Raw genomic sequence first — 22,488 nt, 5'->3', positions numbered from 1 at the left:
AGATGATCAAATGATAATAATATAACCTTTATTCCTTGGGTAAATCCCTGTGTCGTACATATTGGTATAGCTATATTAGCGCAATGTTGCTGTATAGTCTATATAAAACCAACGCACTTCACTTGAATAATGTTAAACGCAAATAAATGCATCGGAATCAACATTGCAGAGCAAAGTTTCACAAAAAAAGGCTATGGCTATTCCTGTGTGTGGCGTGAACGAGAGAGAGAGAGAGAGAGAGAGAGAGAGAGAGAGAGAGAGGCGTCCTGTGTCGGTCTAGCACTTGTATCACAGCATCATGCACGTGCGTCACATGCATGAGATGTCAAAATGTAGCCTATGGTGTTTGGATCGCATCTTGGTGAACTCTCACAGTGTGTGATGCCTAGTCGGCTATCAATCATTTAGTGTGAATTCAAGCCACACAGATATCATGACAGTCGATTTAAATTTAAAAAAGACTCCTGTAACGATCTGATGACTCATGACTCGCCGACAACTTTAAAACTCCTACAGTCTGTAGGGGGCCATTAGGTACAGTAAACACATCAAATGCAGAGAGACAGTGTAGTGCCTCAGTAAACTACAGTAAACTACAGCAGGATCACAGGTAAACCAAGAAACCAAGAAAGAATGTGGTATTCTAGCACCGTCTAAACAATATATGTAATGTACTGCAATTTACTATCAAAATAATTGTTCTAGTGACGCTGCCGGCATTTCTATGTTGAGATGGCTTTGGTCAGCCACATAAGGTAAATAATTGGTTACGCCTTGTAAATGTTGCTTTGCAGTAGATACTAGAATTCCCTTTGAAGGAAAAAAGCCTTGTTATGTAATGTATTGATCCATGCTTCACAAACATTTATAGCTCAAGACCCAAAAAGAGAAATGTGATGCACCCCTGGGGTCCCATAATTAATTAATCACGTATGTGCAACTTCAAAGAATCGTGAAAATAGCCAATCTACAGTACATTCACAGTCTCTCACGCACGCGCACGCACGCACGCAATCTCACCTTGGTGCTTATTCCACACAGTGGTGCAGAATGCTGGAAACACACAGCAGCAAAGAGCTGAGCAAATGCTCAACTCAGCCCAGTCTGGACTTCTACTAACACTGGCTCTCACTTACTGTGCATAATGCCACACAAGCATGCACAATAAAAATCCTCTGAAAGCGGACAAATGCACACTTACAGGCTTTGGTTGCTGTTACAATGTCTGTTTTCGAAATTCGAACACGATTAATTCACTCCACCTTCATCTCTCTCCTGTCCCTCTTCTTCAAGATATCAATAAAAGTAAGAGGGGTGGAGAGGAGAGGACACACACACACACACACACACACACACACACACACACACTTCAACAGTCGTATATGCGAGCAGCACTTCAGCTGAAACGCTCACAGCTTCCAGGAAGATGCTTCGTCAACAACTCATGTCCACTGAAACGGCTCCCTGGCTGTCATGTGATAAACACACACATAAACACAAGCCTGCAGAGATTTACACACAACTCTCAGACATATACTATACTTATGAGGACACTCTGAACCGAGTCTGAACTACCGAACACAGGACTAGCACGGTAGCACCATGTCTCCACTTTGAAGGTATTCGTTTGATCTTATTGCTTGTGCAAACAAAGAAGAGGAGAACACACACACACACACACACACACACACACACACACACACACACACACACACACACAGTACACTAACTATTGAAGAAGCTGAGGTAATGTTCTACATTTTATGATGAATGCATCTGGTGCTATGAGAAAGCAGGTCGGCGGCCTTGTCTCTCACAAAAGGTCATTTCTGCAACATAAACTCAACCTGTGACAGATAACCTGTGAGATAAGTACCATAATACATCCTATAGAAGCACATAAAGACCGCGTGTGCGAGCGTGCACGCGAGGATTTCGGCCGGTTTTAGGTAGAGGACATCGGCCATTAGCCAAACATGCTAAAAGTTGCCGATTATATAGGAAATAAAACAATTACGTCAATGCCGTCAACGGTAGTGGGGGAATAATTTATTCACTATGTCAAGGGCAATAAGAGGGTTAAGACTAGGGAAAAGTTTGATGTACAAGTCGGGACACCTTTCTGGATGCCCTCGGTCATCGCTTTGTCTCTCTGTTTCTTTCCAAAAACACCTCAAGCCAAGTTTTGCTGGACTGATGCCAGAATCATTTCCTCCTCCTCTAGCACGTATACGGCCACATCAGCACTAAAGACATGGTGGGCTTGCAAGTGCGGACGCGGATTTGGCCGCCGTTTGGCCGCGTGGTGTGAAATGTGAACACCGTGTCGAACAGTGGCACTTGATGAATTGCAGCAGAGGTTCCCGACCCGTTTTCAAACTGTGTGTCGACTTCAAAATCAGCGTCGTTTGTATAAACCGACATAATATCTCCCTAGATGAAACCTGGTCTTTGTCGGAACACTTCACAATCTACTTTTGGGTCCTGGCCTACTGCTTGTGAAATGCTTTTTTATTGATATTGATTGAACAAGGTTTTAACGAATTTGAAAGGCGTGCCTGTGCAGCGGTTGAAATATGGGAACCGGTCAGTTTGATGGAGACATTGTCTTCATGAGGAGTCTGCTTTCTAATGCTCAGCATCCAAGAAATGAAGAAATGTGAACCCTTACAGTTTACAACATCATGCCAGTGTCTGCCTTATCTACAGTAGTTTCCTATATGGAATGTACTTGTTTTATAAGGTGTAAAGGTAGGTACAGTATCTATAGCAGGGTTCCCCAACACGTTTTCCTCAAGGGCCATATTTTGACTAGGGTACCAGGCTGGGGGCCGAGTCGGCACGTGCGAGGTTCGAGGTCTTGCCCTGAAAATTCATTTTCAGGGCAAGACCCCATTTGAAAAAAGGATCCCCATCAGGACTGGGTGTCTATACTATATGCTTGCCCCGTTAAAATGAGATATATTGTGTATATCACAGATGTTTCTATTGTCATTAAAATGATTAATAAAAAATATGAATAGCGCAGGTAGAAGGCACAATCCACTGTTAATTAGGGTGGCCATAAGGGGGGTTAATTAACTGCTAAGCACTCTTTGACACTCTGCCGTGCAATGGCGTCACGTAGAATAAATAGACGATGCACATCTGCTATTCTTTAAAATATTCCCATTAACAATTGGAAAATCCACTAATGACATGCCCAAAACTGGGATGTCAGGTTGAAAGTGGTTGGTTAACTGGTACATTATCTGTAACTAATATCATAACATTGCCACGTGTCGCTTTGAGTACTAGATGATGCCATGATGGGCATGGCTTTGAGATGGGCATTCCCACAGTGACTTGTGGCTATCAGCAGAGGTCAATGAACTCTGGTAAGTGTGGACATACATAAACATTAGTAATATTGTTTTTACCCTCAACCTGTTTCCAAGGTAATAACCGTGGTGTGGGAAATGTCCTCGATAGCAAAGAGGCAGCATTGAATTTGTCTCGTGAACTGTATATAACCACCCCCCCCCCCTCCCTTCTCCCCCACCACTACACCATCAAAACATTGAGAAATGCCTGGTTGATGTAAGAAATGCTTACATCATGAGAGGGGAAGTGAAAGCAGCCCATGCAGAGTACACTACATTGTGTATTTGGCCTCAGCGACAGAATGAAAGCCAGGAGGGATGATTCCACAGCCCAGAATGACAAATTACCCCTCTATAAATTATGGAGCTACAGTAACAGCGCAGGAGGGGCCCCGGCTGGTCCAAATGTATGATATAATGTGAACAGAGGACGAGAGAATATTGAAAACCGGGCCGAGTGCCAAAAGGCAAATGTAGTATTGTATTTTGCTTACTATACCACCAAGGGCAATGTTGGACAGATTAGGGGATGCTTCCTGAAATACTAGGACAGTGGTGGGAGCTGCAGTCCGAGGAAGTGAAATGCAACGCTTCGTAGACATTATCCGGCCTTTGTAAGACAAGGAAGGAGTGTGGAGAGAGAGGAATGCATGAATAGCCCATTCTGACCTGAGATCAGATTCATACGAGGTTTCCACTGGACACACACTGGTCTGATTAACCCATTCTGACCTGAGATCAGATTCTAAAAATGTCAGTCGTTCTTCGATTTTTCAAAAATAGCAGACCTACAAGCTCGTAGCGCGCCACTCGGTGGCGCGCTATGAGCTTGTAGATCTGCTATTTTTCAATAGCTAAAGCATAACATGATGATAACACCAAAATGGGTTCCCGGTCAGAATGGGATAGGATTGCTGAGAGAGACAGTGAGCAACATAAGTTATGGTCGGCTCAGAGTTCCAATTGCCCACTTAATGTGCCCCTCAGTTTGCGTATAAACCTACATGAAAAACCCTTGTTTTCTTTTCTCTCTGTCGAGAAACCAATCGTTCTGAGGCTTTTTCATTCAGAAGCTGGGGCTCAGCTGTGATCTTCCCTGGGAATCAATAGCTTTCATTGGGTCGGTACCAGGCCGAGGTCATCCTAAGTGGGCTAAATGTCTTCACTGGCAAGAATTCTGAGATGGATTGATGGATCCCCCTTGTCCCACCCTCCGTCTTCCAATTGTCCCTCGTCTTTGGTCACTGTGTGCGTGCGTGCGTTACATGCGTGCGTGCGTGCGGAAGGTGGTATCTCACTGCGAGGTTGCTGACAGCAGCAGCCCTGCGGTCACTGATCCGTCCGGAGGGCTATAGGAGGTGAGCTCAATGTCTCTGTCCTGCTTTGATGGTACACATCTAGCACAGCTGACAGGTGATGATGTGCACACACTTTATCCAAATCCATGCAATGGTTAGTGTTTCCATTTCTTTAAAACAACGTTTTGATGGCCTGGGGCCTATAGCGTTCCAGGCACCTATAGGTTGGTAATCCACAGCGTGTCGCGGGTTCGAGTCCCGATCCCGGCGACATTTGCTGTGTGTCTTCACCCCATCGCTCCCCCGTTTCCTGTCGAAACGTCAGCGTCAGCCCAGGACCTCAAATTTGAGGTCTGGGCTAGGCTAGGATAAACTTTAGCCATTGAGTTATAATTGTACTTCGGGCAGTCTTCCGGGTAGGGGTGTCCCGATCGATCGGCCTCCCGATCGATCGGGCCCGATCACGTCATTTTCAAAAGATCGGGATCGGGAAAAAAATATCGGGAAATATTTATTTATTAAATATTTTTTTTATTTTTTTTTATTAAATCATTTCATAATTGTATTTAACGTTACAGAAGAAACGTGACCATCTATAAGTCTTAAAGTCATCCTCCCGAGTCTTTTGTTTTGTTTTTTAATACAGATTGGTTCATAATAACAACAAAACATCCTCCTCTGAGTCGAAACAGCCTCTTGCTGCTGCTCCTAGGAAAACTTGTTGCACGACAGTGACGTTGGCCCTAAACAGCAGATCTGCAAGCTCACAAAGAGTTGCTTTCGCAACGCGCTGTGATCTTGTAGATTTGCTATTGGGCGACGAATGGCGACGTTCGTGTAACTTGCGTGGCTAGTAGGCTAATAGCAGAAAGCTAACGACAACAAGCGGCAGCGGCTGCACTGAAACAACCGACGCTTAAAGCGACTTTTAAAAAGAAGGAACCACAGAGAGAGAGAGAGAGAGAGATGATGAGGAGAATCCAGCCCTCGCAAAGACCACTCGGTGGAATAATTATTGATCGTCATACACAGAGACACACACAGCGGAGTAACCTCGAATCAACAGGCTTCTAAGCACCCTCTTGTTCAGATCTGCTTCTGCATCTGCACTCGCTGTTTGAGTGCTAAAAAGGGAGAGAGAGAGCAAAAACAACTCGTTGTTGTTGCTCTGTCCACCCGGAGCAGGAGAAGAACATTCCGTCTGAAAAGTCCCAACAAAATACTCTATGTCCAATCCATGACTGTAGATAGAAACCCTTCTTCTAATAATATAAGCATAATATCTCATGCAGAGATCTTTATTGTAAACTTTTGTAAATGTTTCTGTGCGACACGGAATCCCTCCTCTCCCCAGTGAGCTCTCCTCTCCTCCCTGCATGTGCTGCGACTCTGCACCACGTGTGAGCGCATAGGTGCATTATTTTTCCCTTGAACATAATGATGAGGCACATTAAAATAGCAATATAAGGTTTTTTTTCCCCCTTTAAATAATGAAAAGGCAGAAATGTCTAATAAAATAATATATGCTAAAAAAAGAATAAAAGATAATGCTATAAATAAACTTTTTGAGTGGTGCAAGCCAGTCCCTTGGACTTATGTGTGTGGGTGCCTGCCTGGCTGGCTGGGTATGAGCATGAAAACAGCATGGTTGTTTTTCACCACCTGTGTGCAACCTAACACGCACACAAACACATGCCCATATTAACTGTATATGATGATTTCGTGTGTGCCAGTACAGTACAGTAGAGGGTACAGTAGAGGGACCGGCACACAGTAACTCTGTCATTTCTCAACCGTTTCGGACACGGGGCGGCAGTTCGGAACCGTTTTAGTCCCTTTTTTTTCTTACTGCATTGCCAAAATGTATCTGATCGGGAAGAATTATCGGAAATGATCGGAATTGTATCGGGAGCCCAAAAAGTGATCGGATCGGGAAATATCGGGATCGGCAGATACTCAAACTCAAATGATCGGGATCGGATCGGGAGCAAAAAAACGTGATCGGGACAACTCTACTTCCGGGTGCTTCAAAACGCCACTGAGCAACTTCCATTGAAATGAATAGCTTGGGGGTTCGGTCTCTAGTAATATCCTTTTATTACTCTATGGTCTGCTTCCAGTGGCATTACCTCAGCTTCACCAAATTCAGAACACGTTTGGTCTCAACCCTTGTTATTGTAGTAAAAGAAAAAAAAATCAATAACACAGAAACAGTAAATTATATATAACATATATCTCCAATAATATGGAAAATAATGTTATACAGCAAATGCGGTGGCAGCCATGATAAATGCAACTCTGCTTTAAATGAGTAAAACCAACATTTCCAAGGTCCATGAATAAGATATTCCTTTGCCTGGGAAGTGCACGGCTTTGAGAATAAAATATTTACAGACCCAGCTGCATGGCGCCGACAATCAAGCTTTAGGCACTATACGCGCGCCGCCTGGCCTTCAGGAGACGAGGCCCTCCACCAGGTTCAACCACGGAACAACCAGCTCAAGAAACATGGAGCAACGAAGGCCTGCACCAAAACAATGATTCATATTCTATTGAATATGATCGGGAGGAACAAATAGCTCCATCCGGTGTTGATGGCATGTTAATCCTGAACGGGGGTTTGTGTAGAACGTTTCATGGAGAGAAACTGTTTCTCCTGAAAATCATATTTCATTTACTTTTCCATGCGAATTAAGAATATATACAGTACACAATAATCCAATATGCCATGATATTTGAATCTTCAACAGGGAGAAAAAAGAAAAGAATGGCCTGAGTGAGCAAAACGACAAAGAATTATTCAGATGGAAGCGAGTCTGAAGATTCAAAGCCTGCATTTAAAAGGTCTAATTAGGTATGTCTGGGCCATTAGCCTCAGTAGAAAGGTCTTTCTCTGCCATTAAACCACTTGAATCCTTAGCATCCCTATTCTGGGGATGAAGAGATTTGGTGTACAGTGGGAAAAGGAGGGGGCCAAGTATTCGACGGTCCCTGGTCCGCTAAATTAATTAGGGTTAAATGTATGCATGTACACTACAGTATGCAGTGCCGTCAGTGTGTTCTGTGTTGTTCAAGGACATTTTTGTCAAGATGGCAGAGGAGACGAGATCAAACCAGCATCCTTACGATTCACAGACATCCTCCTGACACTCATGTTTAGATTAACTACTTCTTTAACCAAATAATATGGAAATGATGTTAAAGCTAAGGTGACTAGATTATGAGAATGGGTGAAATTTCGATTAGCGGAGTCAGGGTGGCCACAATGTGCCCATGACCTCCAGTAAATTCAATTCGGAAACATCATACTCAATTCTTATTGATCAAGTCAAATAAGTGTTAGTCAACTTGACTTAGGTCAACTGAAAACGTAACACAAAGACTGTATACAGTGACTTACAGTGAATAACAATGTGTAAATCATTGGGCCTCATTCGCCAAGCGATTCGTAAATAGTGTGTAAATAAAGTGACTAAAAGGGTGTTATTTTCTCTAAGCACAAAATGACGTGTGATTCACAAAAGGGAGTGTAGAACCCTGATACAGCATGTGCGAATCACAGGTGTATTTAATTTTTGTTTGAAAGTCAGAGGCGTGCTCACGTGGAGAATCATTTAGATTCTTCCATGCTCCACTTAAGACCATAAAAGGCAACCTGAAGCATCCAACGTCAGAGGGGAAAAAAAACATCACTACTCTTCAAAAAGAACAGATCTACAAGCTCCCGACGCAGTGGGCCGTCCCACCTGACCAGCACCGATACGAACTAAATATATTCGTAAGCAAGCTTATTGAATGAGGCCCACTGTCCTTACATTAAACTCATACACAGACAGAGAGTCCAGCTAGGTCAGTTAGTCCAGAAGGAGAAGAAATTAATGGCTGAGGAGAACGGATCCTCGTAAGCTCACAAGTATTGCATTATTTTCCTCAGTGTGGTGCATATGCATAGAGTACACATATGTAGTATATGTAGTGTTATATTGCTATGTCCACTGTCCTCATGACTTCCACAATTTACAATTTAAGCAAAAAAGAGGCATGTCATACATCACATCATAAAAAGTAGTTATCATGAATCGTGTATAAGCTAAGAACGTAACAGTGGAGTTGAATGTCAACTATACATACTATACTATATTATATATTATACAATATACATGTGTACTATAAAGTGCTATGACTACATAAAATGCAATTCTAGTGCCGTCTACGTAACGAGCTATACTGTAAGTCTGTCTAAAATACTATCGAGTCGACATAAGATTGGGAGTGAGACTGCAGTTCTGACTGTGATGGGAAGTGCATTCCATAGTTTTGGAGCCAGAAGGGAGAAGAGTTTGGGACGTGTGGAGCGTTGTCCCGGCGTTTTTAGTGAAGGTACTTCCAGCTTCCCTGCGTTGGCTGATCTGAGTGCGCAGGAGGGTTTGTAGGGTACGATCATACTTGTGAGATATGGGGGAGCCATGCCTTTGGTTGCTTTGAATGCCAGCATCAGAGTTTTGTATTCTGTGCGGGCAGTGACCGGGAGCCAATGGAGGGAGCGGAGAAGGGGGGAGACGTGTGAGAATGACTATTGTCATCTACAACAGTGCTTCTCAAAGTGGGGTCCTGACCGGGGACCCAGATGGGGCCTTGGTGTATTTTTTTGGTCATTTTATAGTCTATTCAGGCTTTTGTGAACACGCCAGACAGTTTTTCTCCATTCAGTATTTAGAAATTTGATATTCATTTTAGCTGCCCTGCCCCCTTCCTATACAAACCCATTGTAACTTCAAACTCCATTTAACCATGACAGATTAATCAAAAACACCTGTCCTTTTTTCTGGTGACAAAACGCACGGGGACATATTTACCATTAGCAGAGCCTGCCTGCTTGCCCATCAGGTTGAAATTTGAGTCAGATGAGATCCCATGTCTAGGTAAGACATGAACTTTGAAAAAAAAAAGTAGAACCACCCCACCTAAACCAAAATGTCCACCTTATTTTCAATAAAAAGGTACATTTTCTAATAAAGACCGTTGTATGGAATAACAGAAAATGACCACAAAATGAATAATTATGTCATTTGTTTCACCCATCACCAGCAGATGGAAGACCAAAGCAGTGACGGAAGAGGTTGGCACGGCAGTCTTTGATTGCAAGGCAGATAGACTAGGTTATTGCATGCAAATGAGAGAGGGACTTTACATGCAGCCTACCTCTGTAAGCCAATACTATGCTACTGTATGTATAGTGGCAGTGGTGACAGGAGTGATCCCAATGATTATTGATTAGCGCACAAAAAATACATGTCTTCTTTCTTATCGTTTATAAATACGGATGGGGTGTCTAGAGTGTAAGTCGATTTCCCAAAATAACTGTAACCTGTTATTTTAGGACGAGCGACACGCCATGATGCAATGTGAAACATGAATATTTTTAGGATAGAAAACTCAGTTACATTTGTTGTATTACTCCTTTACTTTATGTATTCTGGCAGACTTGCTGTGTGTGCGTGACTGCGTGTGCATGTACGTGTGCGTGTGCGTGTGTGTGTGTGTGTGTGTGTGTGCGTGTGCGCGCGTGTGTGTGTCCATGCACGTGTGTATGTACTGTATGTGTGAATAAATAACTTCCCTGTGACACCAATTACTGAACGGCAGCAGGTACAGAGACATCCGATGACAAAACGACAGTAGACTAGACACCCTTTCTAATGAGTGCATCTAATTACAGTATTGCCCTTTGTTCCAGTGAAAGGAAATCTCTATACAGTGACATTCTAGACAGTTCAGTTGCAAACTGCAGCAGCAATATTCCAACTAGTGAAAAGCCAGTACAGAATATAGCAGCAAAAGGGGGGACGAAGTTCATTATATCAAATCAAACTAGAAAGGCAGTTCCTGTAGAAACTGCGTGGGCTCGCATAAATTGCAATGTATAAAGTTTTTGCCGTGTCAAGTTTGAAACTCGGGGACCGGAGTAATAGTGTTCCCATTGGTGGTCTAAATCCATAATCAAAATTTCGGGACTGTAGCATATTGTAAACAAAAGTAGAACATGTATTAAAGCTGAAGTAAAAGTTTTAAAAAGTATGAACATTTGGAAAAACTATAGTTTAAGCATAAATAACTGCATAAAGCGGAATAAAGTATGTGGAAGTTGTGGAAGTGTTTTAAAAAGTTTTTCTTTAAAGGTAAAAAAAAAAAAAAACTTTATTAAAAAAAAATCAAGTTTTTTCTTAATAAGTTTTTTTTTTTTTTAAGTTTTCAATTTTTTCAAATTTTTTCAATGTTTTATTTTTTTTCATTTTTTTTCATTTCTTTTCAATTTTTTCAATTTTTTCAATTTTTTTCATTGTTTTCATTTTTTTTCATTTTTTTCAATTTTTCATTTAAAAAAAAAAAAAAAAAAAAAAAGTTTTCATTTTTTTGTGTGCGTGCGTGCGTACGTGCGTGCGTGCGTGCGTGCGCTTGCGAGAGCTGTGTAAAGGCCAGCCAATAGGAAGACAGGGTGTGTGTGTGCGTGTGTGCGTGCGTGCTCTTGCGAGAGCTGTGTAAAGGCCAGCCAATAGGAAGACATGGTGTGTGTGTGCGTGCGTGCGTGCGAAGACAGGGTGTGTGTGTGTGTGTGTGCGTGCGTGCGTGCGTGCGTGCGTGCGTGCGCGCGTGCGTGCGCTTGCGAGAGCTGTGTAAAGGCCAGCCAATAGGAAGACAGGGTGTTTGTGTGCGTGCGTGCGTGCGTGCGTGCTCTTGCGAGAGCTGTGTAAAGGCCAGCCAATAGGAAGACATGGTGTGTGTGTGCGTGCGTGCGTGCGAAGACAGGGTGTGTGTGTGTGTGTGTGCGTGCGTGCGTGCGTGCGTGCGCGCGTGCGTGCGCTTGCGAGAGCTGTGTAAAGGCCAGCCAATAGGAAGACAGGGTGTTTGTGTGCGTGCGTGCGTGCGTGCGAAGACAGGGTGTGTGTGTGTGTGCGTGCGTGCGTGCGTGCACTTGCATGTGTCTAGCCTAATTGCACAAATAGCAGACCTACAAGCTCACAAGGTATCGCAGAGCAACTCATTGAGATCTTGTAACTTTAATGTCAGCCCTGTAATTAAGCCCTTATATGTCTCAGCTGTGGAAGTAAAAAGAGTTCTACTACTTGCCAGCACTATGACTGGGAGATTTCAATGGTCCTGGATGGAGGAAACTATGCCCCGAACAAATTGCTCTATCGCAAAAAGTAAAAGTCGAATGCAAATATTTTTTCCGCTGTGAGTGGCCTGAGATATTGAGGTACACCATGTGCGATTGTGGTGTTGGTACGATTGAAAATGTGGTTATAAGAGCGAGTTAAGAATTGTCAGCGCGATAATTTCCTCGTAAGAATTATACAATGGAGGTCAATGAGCAGATTGACTGTTTTTGTGTCACTTAAAAGGCCGTAGTTCACATTCTGTATGTCTCTGTGCTTTGGTGGTCACATTGTGTGAAAGAGGACATGTGTGGCTACAAAATGACAAAAGAACATGCGTGTAAAATGAATACTTTGGCCGGGACGACAATTTGTTTGGTAAATTTTCAAGGAAAGAATTTCAGTCTCCACACTCTAGTCAAAGAAGGCCCGCACTCTAAAATGGCACTAATTACGCGAAACGGCCTGCGATTGAACTGCGATTTCGGAAAAACCGTTTAACGTATTCGAATACGGTTTGAACCGTCCAGAGTCCAGAGTCGTGTGAGCGTTCTAAAGTTTAAATCACGTTTCTACGACAAAGTATGCCAGAGTAATGAGGCTGCAAAAGTGAGCTTGATTTAGAGATAAATCCCATACATTGTCAATGGGAGGGAAAAACTATAAATAAAGTTAAATATTTTAAAAAGTATAAACCTTTTCAAAACAACTTTTTCACCAATGAAAGTTCAAAGATAGATGAACATTATAAAGTTTGAATGAAGTTTCAAAGTGAAAGTATGACGGAGTAATAGGAGCTCAAAAAAGTTAACTGTGAAAAATGGGACCTTTCTTCCATCGACTCTCATTATAAAGAATGTAAAAAAAAGTTAAAAAGTTAAAAAGTATAAAAAGTATAAAACTTTGTAAAAATAAAAATACAAGCCACAATCACTTCAAAGAGCTGAACAGTTTGAAGTTTGAACTAAATTTCTAGCATAAAGTATGTGGAAGTAGTAGTGTGTCAAAAAAAAGGGTGGAATAAATAAATAAGTAAACATAGGCTGGCAATAACTAGTGTGTGCTCGCTGTAGCGAGCCCACAATCACAGGCATTGAGCCCGTGATTTGATTGCCTTGATGTCCTATTATTAACAACATTCGCAGAATTCTGCATAGACTGGCTTCTGCCAGAGATTGCATGCCTGCAATTGGCTAAGAACTGTTACATCCCATAAAGCAGAGGAACAGGAGGATTGTAATTGACTAGTTAGTGGTGTAGTGCCAAGCCATATGGAAAGGCATCTGATTGGCTAGTTCCAGTCCATAGCCTGGTGGGATGAATATTACCTGTAATTGACATAGGCTAGTTGTGACTAAAAACGTCAGGAATTGAGGTCATTGGCCTTCTAGCAGTGTGTATATAAAATCACTATTTATATTTAATGCCACTGATTACATTTAACATCTCCAATGTGATAATGAGGTCACATGTTGTTGGGACATTAGGCATTACAAATTCCTTCCAAAGGTGTTCGACATGGCTGAGGTCAGGGCTCGGTGCAGGCCGGTAAAAGCTCTTCCTCATTCATCACATCTGAAAAGGCCTTACGCTAAATGTTGGCACGAAACTGGAAGCACACTGTGACTGCTTCGAGGACCCCCCATAACTCCGACAGTAGCCTCTACAAATGGAACCACATTTCGTATAGTCTCCGTCGAGGTACAGACCTGTAAGGGTCCATTTCAAATCCTCTCAAGGAACCCAGAGAGGGTCCCTGGACCCTACTTTGAGAACCAATGCATGGCATTGTAGCTGTAGCATTTGAAGATGTATACATTCATTGGAACAAAGGGCACTAATTAAAAAAACACTAATTAGAAAGGGTGTCCTCTGACTGATTGTGTATGCATGCAAACCACACTCCGTGCCCAATTACTAATTCTTCTCCATTTCCAGCTGTGGGCTTGGCTGCATTCCCAACAGCGAGAACTGGAGTGTGGCTGGAATAGATGCTATACCTCTATATACAAACAAATTAAACATACACTTGAACGTCTACTTAAAAGTGTAGCTAATATACTGCTATTTATTCTGCAAGTCTTTTACTACAAACATGGGCATGATGCTTCATAGCACTACGCCTCGGCAGGCCTCTCACAATTTTTACAAAATCGTCTAATCGCAATTATTTGAGATAATCGCAATTATTTTGTCAAAATCGTCATAATCGTTTCAAAGTTGAAGCATTTTCATACATAAAAAAAGCTCAAATAGCAGATCTACTTCGTTGTAAGCATGTAGGTCAGCTATTTCCGTTATTTATTTATTTTGACCTTTTTTAAGTATAAAAAGAACCAATAATGAATATGTCAGTCATTTCTTTGTATATTTCTGTTATTTGCCCTGTGCATATTTTGATTTCCAGGCAAATTAACGCATTAGAATAGAATAGAAAGTAGAGCTGTATTAGAATCATTATTCATATGCTCCATGCCATGACAGTTAAATCGTTAATCACAAGTATTTGTGTGACAATAAATCAAAGTTAAATTTGTAATCATGACAGCCATAGTGTTATTGACACATAATAGCAGTACGCCTCGGCCTCGTTGAAGCTATGACATAGCGCTGTGAGTGTGATGTCCCGAAATACTCAGAAGAGGCAAACTTCACAGTGGCCCACTTGACATGAACATGACAAAAGTACATGGTTGGAAACATATTTTTAGAGCTACTTGGGATAAAGGCCATTCATACATCGATATAAAGAGATCTGTGTGCATAAATACGTGCATGTAAGCATCCAGCCATCCAGTGTCCACTAATCTACAGCAGAATTATCCAGAACAGAGCCATGGAGCAGAACAGAGAGCAGTGATAAAAAGATGCTCTATTAATAGCCTCATGTCATTTTAAATATACATCAACGCTAGTCTGGAGCCTCCAACATGAACACAGACATGAACGCGCACACACGTAGAAGAACTCATCGGATACAAGAGAGCTGAATCTCCCGAAGTCTATCTCTGTTGGCTCATGTGCATGCCATTTTGAAGTTGATGTTGTATAATAAATACCGGCGCATTGTTTCAAAGCTCCAGTGACCTGGAGGAAGGGACGGACGGAAGCACAATTTTCCCACTTGGTGTGAACAAATGAACATGGAACTCCCATACGCCATCTTTAATATGAATACAGCAATATTATGTCCATTATGTTTCATATTTGGGTCCAGGGGACCACCAGGGACCCTGTAACTCTGAGACTGGAACATTTTGGTTACAGACTTACAGTTAAATTTGTACACTCTCACTCAGAGTAAAAAGGTTTATAGGTCTGGTTCCACTGGTTCGCAAACACTGGGTTTGGGACCCATTTGTGGCTCACGTACCACTTTTTATAGGTCACGACTCGAGTAAAAAATGCCATTTCCTTTTCCCATATTTAGGAAAATATAGTCTATATTTCAAAAAAAATTATTGTTAAGTAGATAATTGTAAAGTAACTTTAAAATCTAAGAAATTCCTTAAAATAGTGAAAATAAAATTGCATGATTGTAGATCTGCTATTTTCACTAGTTTGGATCCCGGGCAAACATCTAATCGTTCTTTTGGGTCTCGACCTGAAAAGGTTGAGAACCACTGCTCTAGATGGCCTAAGGTTTTAGGTATCCTGCCTGCTACCTTAGAGCCATTTAGAACAGATATTCTCAATCTTTTACCTATGTGTAGGTATCCTGCCTGCTACCTTAGAGCCATTTAGAACAGATATTCTCAATCTTTTACCTGTGTAGGTATCCTGCCTGCTACCTTAGAGCCATTTAGAACAGATATTCTCAATCTTTTACCTGACCCATTGACAGATAATGTCAGGGCTAGAGATGTGGACCGCAGTGTCTATGGCTTCAAAATCAAATCTACCGTGGCACTTAACCAGCGCTACCTCCTCCCAGTGGGGGCTCCTTGCAGGCAGGTGAGCTGCTAGGGTACAACGCCAGTGGCAACACGTGTGTAGGGTGGAATTCATCGTCATGATGACTACACACACACACACAAAAAGAAACACGGTAAACGAATTGTCTAACCGAAATAAAGAGAGGGAAAGAAACGTAACACTGTGGAGCAACAGGACACACTTCTGTGGGAGCTGTACACTGTTAAACTGATGAGTGTAATTTAACCCCCACTGTCATGCCTACATAACCAACCGCACGCGACACACACACACACACACACACACACACACACACACACACACACACACACACACACACACACACACACACACACACACACACACACACACACACACACACACACAGTAGATGCTCAAACTAGGAAAAGTGAACAATAATAAGTGTTTCAGGATACAGAGATCACGGATACAGGAAGGATCGTCTCCTCCACGTGCTAATTTATCACAGACACCGAACAGAATTTGCACACCACACACACACGTGAGGCACATGACCAACAGGGTGACACGCTGGACATCACGTGAATGACACACACTTCCTAGTTGACTAACAACCTCCTCTATAGCGTGTCACTCATGTACAGTGCCATGACAGAGCGTCCAGTATAAATGTCTACGGCCGTGTGTATCATTGGTAGACCTTTTATGACAGCTTTCCATTATTATAATTTACTGACTTTTGTTATTAGGCTTTACAGTGGTAAATCTGGATTGACCTGCCAGCTGTTCAGAGTCTAGACATTCTAATGATATACCCAAGTGCAGGTCAGTTGACAGAGCATACGGTACTTATACTTAATCTACTACTAGGGACCTTTAGGGTTTATGTGACGGTCAGACACGAGGCCGCGAGCAGGCACAAAGTGACACACTAGGTCACTAGGAGTTTATACATCTGCTATCTTTCCCCTGTGTGTACATAACCAAATAATACATGTTTTACCAATCATTTCCCTCTATAGCAGTTATCAGCCACTGCAGTATAGACGAATCCAGGAACGGGTCTCATGGTCGCAGCTTACGTATTTCCTGTAGGCGGACTCGACGTATAGCTGCGGGGGTTTAAATCCTCACCAGGCGCACCTCTTCTACTATAGTGAACGGCAGAGTGACCATGAGACCCGTTCCTGGATTCGTCTATTGTGGTGGTGATTATGTGCAGAACACAGGGATGTTTTGGGGCTACCAAAACAAACAGTGAACACCAAAATACAAAGAGAGGGCAGTGTGTTTCTGCAGGTAGACGCCGCCACACTACTCCACTGGCTGATGTTGGTATAACTCACCCCTTTAACTTTAACTTACCCCGGGGCCGGGGACGAGCTATATGATGCTATTTTAATGATTAATCATCAATTTATTCACAAACTAAACATGACTAACTCCCCTCATTAGGAGAGTTAGAAACTTTGGCAATTAAAAAAAATTGTCAGTAACCACTTGAGTAGAATGTCAATTACCGTACTCTCAACAACCTTTTTTTTCATATTTTTCATATTATTTTGCAGCTATGACAATGATGATGATAATGATGATGATTTGATTTGTTTTCACCAAATAAAGTGTTACATTCCTACATTTGACCTCTTTTGTTGTGTTAGGGGTAGCGCTCAAAGGGTAAAGGGGTGAGTTATCCAGTATTACTTATGACTATGGTATAGATAACGGGAAATGATGGGTATTTTAATTTGTATTGTTTTGTTGTGTAAACACAGGGCAAAGTTTAAGGAGATGGTGGATGAAAGAAGACACAGCACAGGAGCCCCAAACCTGTGGCCATTTAGGTATAGCCTAATGCCTGATTATTAGTCGCACATCAGAAATACTGCAGATCTACAAGCACACACACCGCATCTCACTGCGACGGATCATGTTTTTTAATGCCAGGCCGTATAAAGAGCACGTGTGTCTCTGTGTCAGCATGATGGCAATCTCAGTTAAAATGTAAGGTTGCTCATCTGGTACAGAGACTCCCATGAATGAATTCTGGGGAAGAATGAACGCCAGCCTCTCCAGTCAGAACATGGAGACAATTATATGAGTTATATATCTGTTCTTAAACAAACACAGAGAATATTGTCTCTGACGCATCTCATATTCTCCAAGCAGTATTATGAGCTCCATATAGAGTACCCCAATGTAAACCTCAGCCGTTTGAAAAACTAATTTGTGCCTAACTTAAATTTAAATCACTACTCAGGGGGGGGGGGGGGGGGGGGCACGCAAGTCGTGAGCTGCTGTGGTCCCAAATGCAAGTTGGGAATGCATGCCCCACCCATTTATGCAAATACCTGTTGTACTTGTCAGAGCACCCATACGACCAATCGATGATCCAAGATGTCATCAGCACATCGGTCTGATCGGTGACAGTGGACACCCACAAACCCGATCAACTTCACACCAGGCTTCGCACTCCCTCCGGTCCTCGTCCGCAATATACGCACAGCGTTTGGAGTTGATCAGTCTGGCGAGTCTCAAGATGCACACAGATACACAGGAAATCTTGTACTTGTTACTTTTCAGAAAACTTTTAAAATAACCTGTGTTATTGCGGTTTCAATGGATCCAATGTAGTTACTATTTAGTCACAAGCTCTAGTTAATACTTAACCACTGTCAATTCAAATGTTCATAAAAAATCTACAAGCTCACTATGAGCTTGTATTTTTGCTCCTTTTGTGTGATACTTAGTACTAGTAGTGCGTGGAAGTACAACGAAGTAGGGCATTAATTTACAAAAACACAAAATGTTGAAATATGGAGGTTAATGTGTAACATTGTGGTTGTGATAAATGTAGTCAGTATGACACAAGAAAACATAGCCAGCTGCATCTATATAACTAAAGAAGTCTTTACTTATTAGAGAATAACTTCTACAACTCCCCTGTCAGATGACATCACCACTTAAACTAATAGAACATCCAATCAAAGGAGCTTGTTTTATGAAATGACAATAAAGTTCTCGAGGAAAACATAAAACATAAATGGGAAAAAAAGGAAGAAAAGATGTTCCTTATGACTCATGCGGTCTCTAATGGTACAAGTGGACCTTCTGTACGTCAGTTTTGGGTTCATCCCCCGACAACAAGACTGAGGTCACCAGACATGCAGAGGAGCTCCACACGCTGTGATGATGTCATTTTTTTGGAACAGGGCACTATTGATTTCCCTGGCAGAACAATGCGCCTCAAATGCAAGGCACCACCCATAATTGTCGACTGCGCCACCGCTGTTGCCCTTGACTGGATTGTCCAAACAAGATACCACCAGGCTACAACATTCTATGTTGTCCGCACTCTCTTATCCAAAGTGGGGGAAAATGATTAAGCAGGTATGAGCATTTGGGGCCTTGGAGGTCGCTTGGACACTGGGACAGGCTTTGCCTAATGGTTTCAGTGGGAATTGAACCCGAGACATTTGAGATGCAGGACAATCGCTCAAAAGCAGTGGTTCCCAACGTTTTCTGGACCAGAGCCCACTTGAAAGCCTCAAAAGCGTTTGCGGCCCACCGGCTCCTCACAACTCATGTCATGAGTTTATTCATTTGTTGATAATCAATAACGCCTTTCATATGGTAATTTATATTCTAGCAAATGGATACACCTGGTCCACATTGTGAGACACAAATTCGAATCTGAATGCAGTCAATAATTAATCTGAACAGACTCTAATTATTAGTAGCAGAGGTGGTAGTTGAGTGTTGCTGAGAAGAGTGTGCATCTGTGCATTCACTGCATTGTGCTAGACGTGCTCACAGGAAGAGGCGTATAACGTAGACCAAGGGTTCCCAAACTTTTCAGTCTACGAGTCCGCAACCCCCCCCAAAATATGGGGGGTCCCCAGCTCAAATATTTGAGCTGGGGACCCCCCACCCGCCAAAGCAATTGTAGGAATTACATTTAGTTTGACTCGGTTCCACAAATAAATATTGTGAAAATAGCTGAACTACAAGCTCAAAATGCCTTTCTCAGTGAGGTGTTTTGTGAGCATTTTTTAGATCAGCAGTTTTAACAATGTTTGGCTCTTTCTTACGTTATATTTGACAATTTGGCCAACTTGGTATTACAAAGGTCTTAAAGGTCATTAAATTGTAACTTTGGAAATGTGCAGATAACCTGTATAGTAGTGTATACTACACTTATTAACTGTAGAAAAGAGTCATCCTAGTGAGCAGCAACAACCCTCCCCTGGCCTATTCCGAATTGGACCCACCTCACGCTGTCACTCCCTCTCAATCACTAATCACACCTGCTCTCACTCACTCTTCAATCAGTGGCCAGCTACATATACTGCCTGAGTGCCTGTCCTGGAGTCTCAGCGGGCCACGGCTATGCGTCACTGAAGTGAGTTCAGTTAAATTCATGAATGCATATGTTGTACTTTATTGGGTTTGTGATGGAGATAATGACTATTATATCTACTTGCTTGCCTTGAAGCTTATAGTATATATATGTTTGTAGCTACTTGCTTGCCTTGAAGCTTATAGTATAGATGTGTTTGTAGCTACTTGCTTGCGCTGGCCTATTGTGAAATTCAGGGAAATGCAATGATCACAAACCTTAGAGAATATTCACTTGGTGTATTGTTTAAATGTTGGATTGTATAATAATTATGTGTTTCTATCTTTCATAGTAAAAAAACATAACCGTGATGCCTCACCACCTCCTTGCTCAATCTAAATGCGTTTGTGCAATGGAAATAAAGGCTTAAACGGAAATCTCCTTGTCTACACATTGTTGCTGATGCACCATGGTGATGTGAATAGTCCATGAGCCAGGCTCGACCTATCCCTACCTAACATTAACTGTATGTTGGTTTGTTTACTATTGCACATTATTTAGCTGATCATCTGGGGACCCCCCAAAATAACCCTCAATTTGAACTTCAAACTTCAAACCAACCAACACTCCTGTATTCATTACGAAAACAGCCGAGCTGCAAGCTCACAATGTGTAATAATGCGCGAATAATCCCACGGCACACCTTTTTGAGAACCCCTGCCCTATTAACAATACAGTTTGTTTAGCCATACATCTAATCACCTGCCACGTACACGACGCATGACATGTGACTCAAACCTACAGTATATGAATCATTAAGCCAATAACATGACAATGTCAATAACTGCTATGACAACAAGCAACTATTCCTTTTTAGGTGAGGAAAAACAGGAAAACTTGACCAGACCAGATGTATTCAATTCAAAGTTGTTGGTACCAAACCACTACCAAAAAGTTTCATCTTTTCAGCCTGGTAGCAACAAATAAACAAGGAAAGTAGAATGCGTCTCATATTTACATCAAAGTTAGGGTGGTGCACGGCACGCACATGTTCACAACCTTATGGGGTGCACTCCGTCTGCACTGCATATACACAAAGACACAGGTTTACGTCCACCAGTTTAGGGGTGCACAGGTGGGGCTCAGAATAGAATGGTATCAACTGGTTCTCAGTCTATAGCTTTGTCATCGACACTGCCTCGAGACGTGGCACTGACTGAATGCCGAGCATAACGTCTAGGAATCATTGAGAGTTCAATAACTCTTTATCAGTACAGTATCATTTCAAATCACTCTTATCTTCCAACAAAATAATCAACGGATACATAATGTATTGTACTTGATCACCAAGCTGTTAATCAGTAGCAGCATTCCCTACAAAGCAAACTGCTGAGTGCCAATGCATCTGTGTAACTCTGAGGCAGTGGTAGGAAAGTACAGTATTTGTATTGTCCCTGTCTCTGAGATCCAATAAAGTAAAAACACCTGTGCTCTGAGGGTGTACAAGGGTCCATTTGGGTCCATAACTTTTGTACACAGTACACTCTCAAGAGATACATTGTATAAAACTATATAATCGCATGGTCGCTTACCGAGTCCGCTTATCTCTTGCCGTATGTTGAGCCGGTTCCTCTCGTCGGCGATCGCCTTCAGCATCTCCTGGAGAGACTGGTCCAGGTCGCCGTTGCTCTCCTCCTCCTCTGGCACTGGCGCCGGCGCTGATGTGGTCCTGGACCCGGCGGGGACAGTCTGCTGGTTGTTACACAAACTGGGGAAGGCTGCCATGCTGAAGCCGAGCTCATGACAATGACTCCTACAGTGTGCGACGGTTGGAGGGATTCACCCCGGGGAGGGAGGGAGGGAGGAAGGGAGGGATAGGCTTGCTGGCCTGGCGAGGAAAGGGTCCCCCTTGGGCTTGACGTGACGGAATAGGGATAATCCTCGAGTCGGTACCGATGTCCAACAGATAGTGTCCAACAAACAAGCCTCGTTTCCCCCCGTTCACCCGTCCACAGAGGGGGAGATAACGCGGAGGTTGATAAGTCAGGACTAGGCCGGGGTTATTTGATATAAAAGCGTTTTTTTCTCCAGACAGACTGAGGTGAGAGGAGGACTCAGATAGGAGACTTTATTCCGTTCTGTTTTAGATAGAGATATGAGCTTGGGAAATGTCTCTCTCCTCCAAGAAGGAGGGACAGCCCTTAACACTTCCTGTAACGCAGAATAACAGCATGAATTTAAAGGGAAACACACCTTTGGTTTGGTTTCTCCTGTGTCGCCTGACGCCCTCCTCCTCCTCCCTCCTTCAGAATGCCGCTTTTGGACGGTGTGTTGTGTAGTGTGTGTACACTACAATAGGGCTGCCCGGCCGCGATAAGCACGATGTCAAGACGTTGTGTACGACTGTACGTCCTCCCCTTGACTCTGAGGTCCTC

The 22,488-nt window shown here is 42.6% G+C and overlaps 1 protein-coding gene across 2 annotated transcripts in view; it reads right to left on the bottom strand.

Moving 5' to 3' along the window:
* kiaa0930 overlaps positions 1-22,335 on the bottom strand; it is a 52,145-nt gene extending 29,810 nt beyond the window's left edge. For both annotated transcript variants that reach the window (XR_013963535.1, XM_080757187.1), the window contains exon 1: positions 21,646-22,335. Coding sequence is in view for 1 of the 2 variants with exons in the window: in XM_080757187.1 (XP_080613313.1) it covers positions 21,646-21,838 (193 nt within the window). In the remaining variant the exon portion in view is untranslated. The remainder of the gene's footprint in view (positions 1-21,645) is intronic.
* Positions 22,336-22,488: the final 153 nt, after the last annotated feature.

Source organism: Protomyctophum bolini, assembly GCF_963924005.1.
Source record: "Protomyctophum bolini genome assembly, chromosome: 23".
NCBI lineage: Eukaryota > Metazoa > Chordata > Actinopteri > Myctophiformes > Myctophidae > Protomyctophum > Protomyctophum bolini.
Note: the sequence above shows the minus strand (reverse complement) of the source record. Positions and strands in the feature narration are given on the sequence as shown.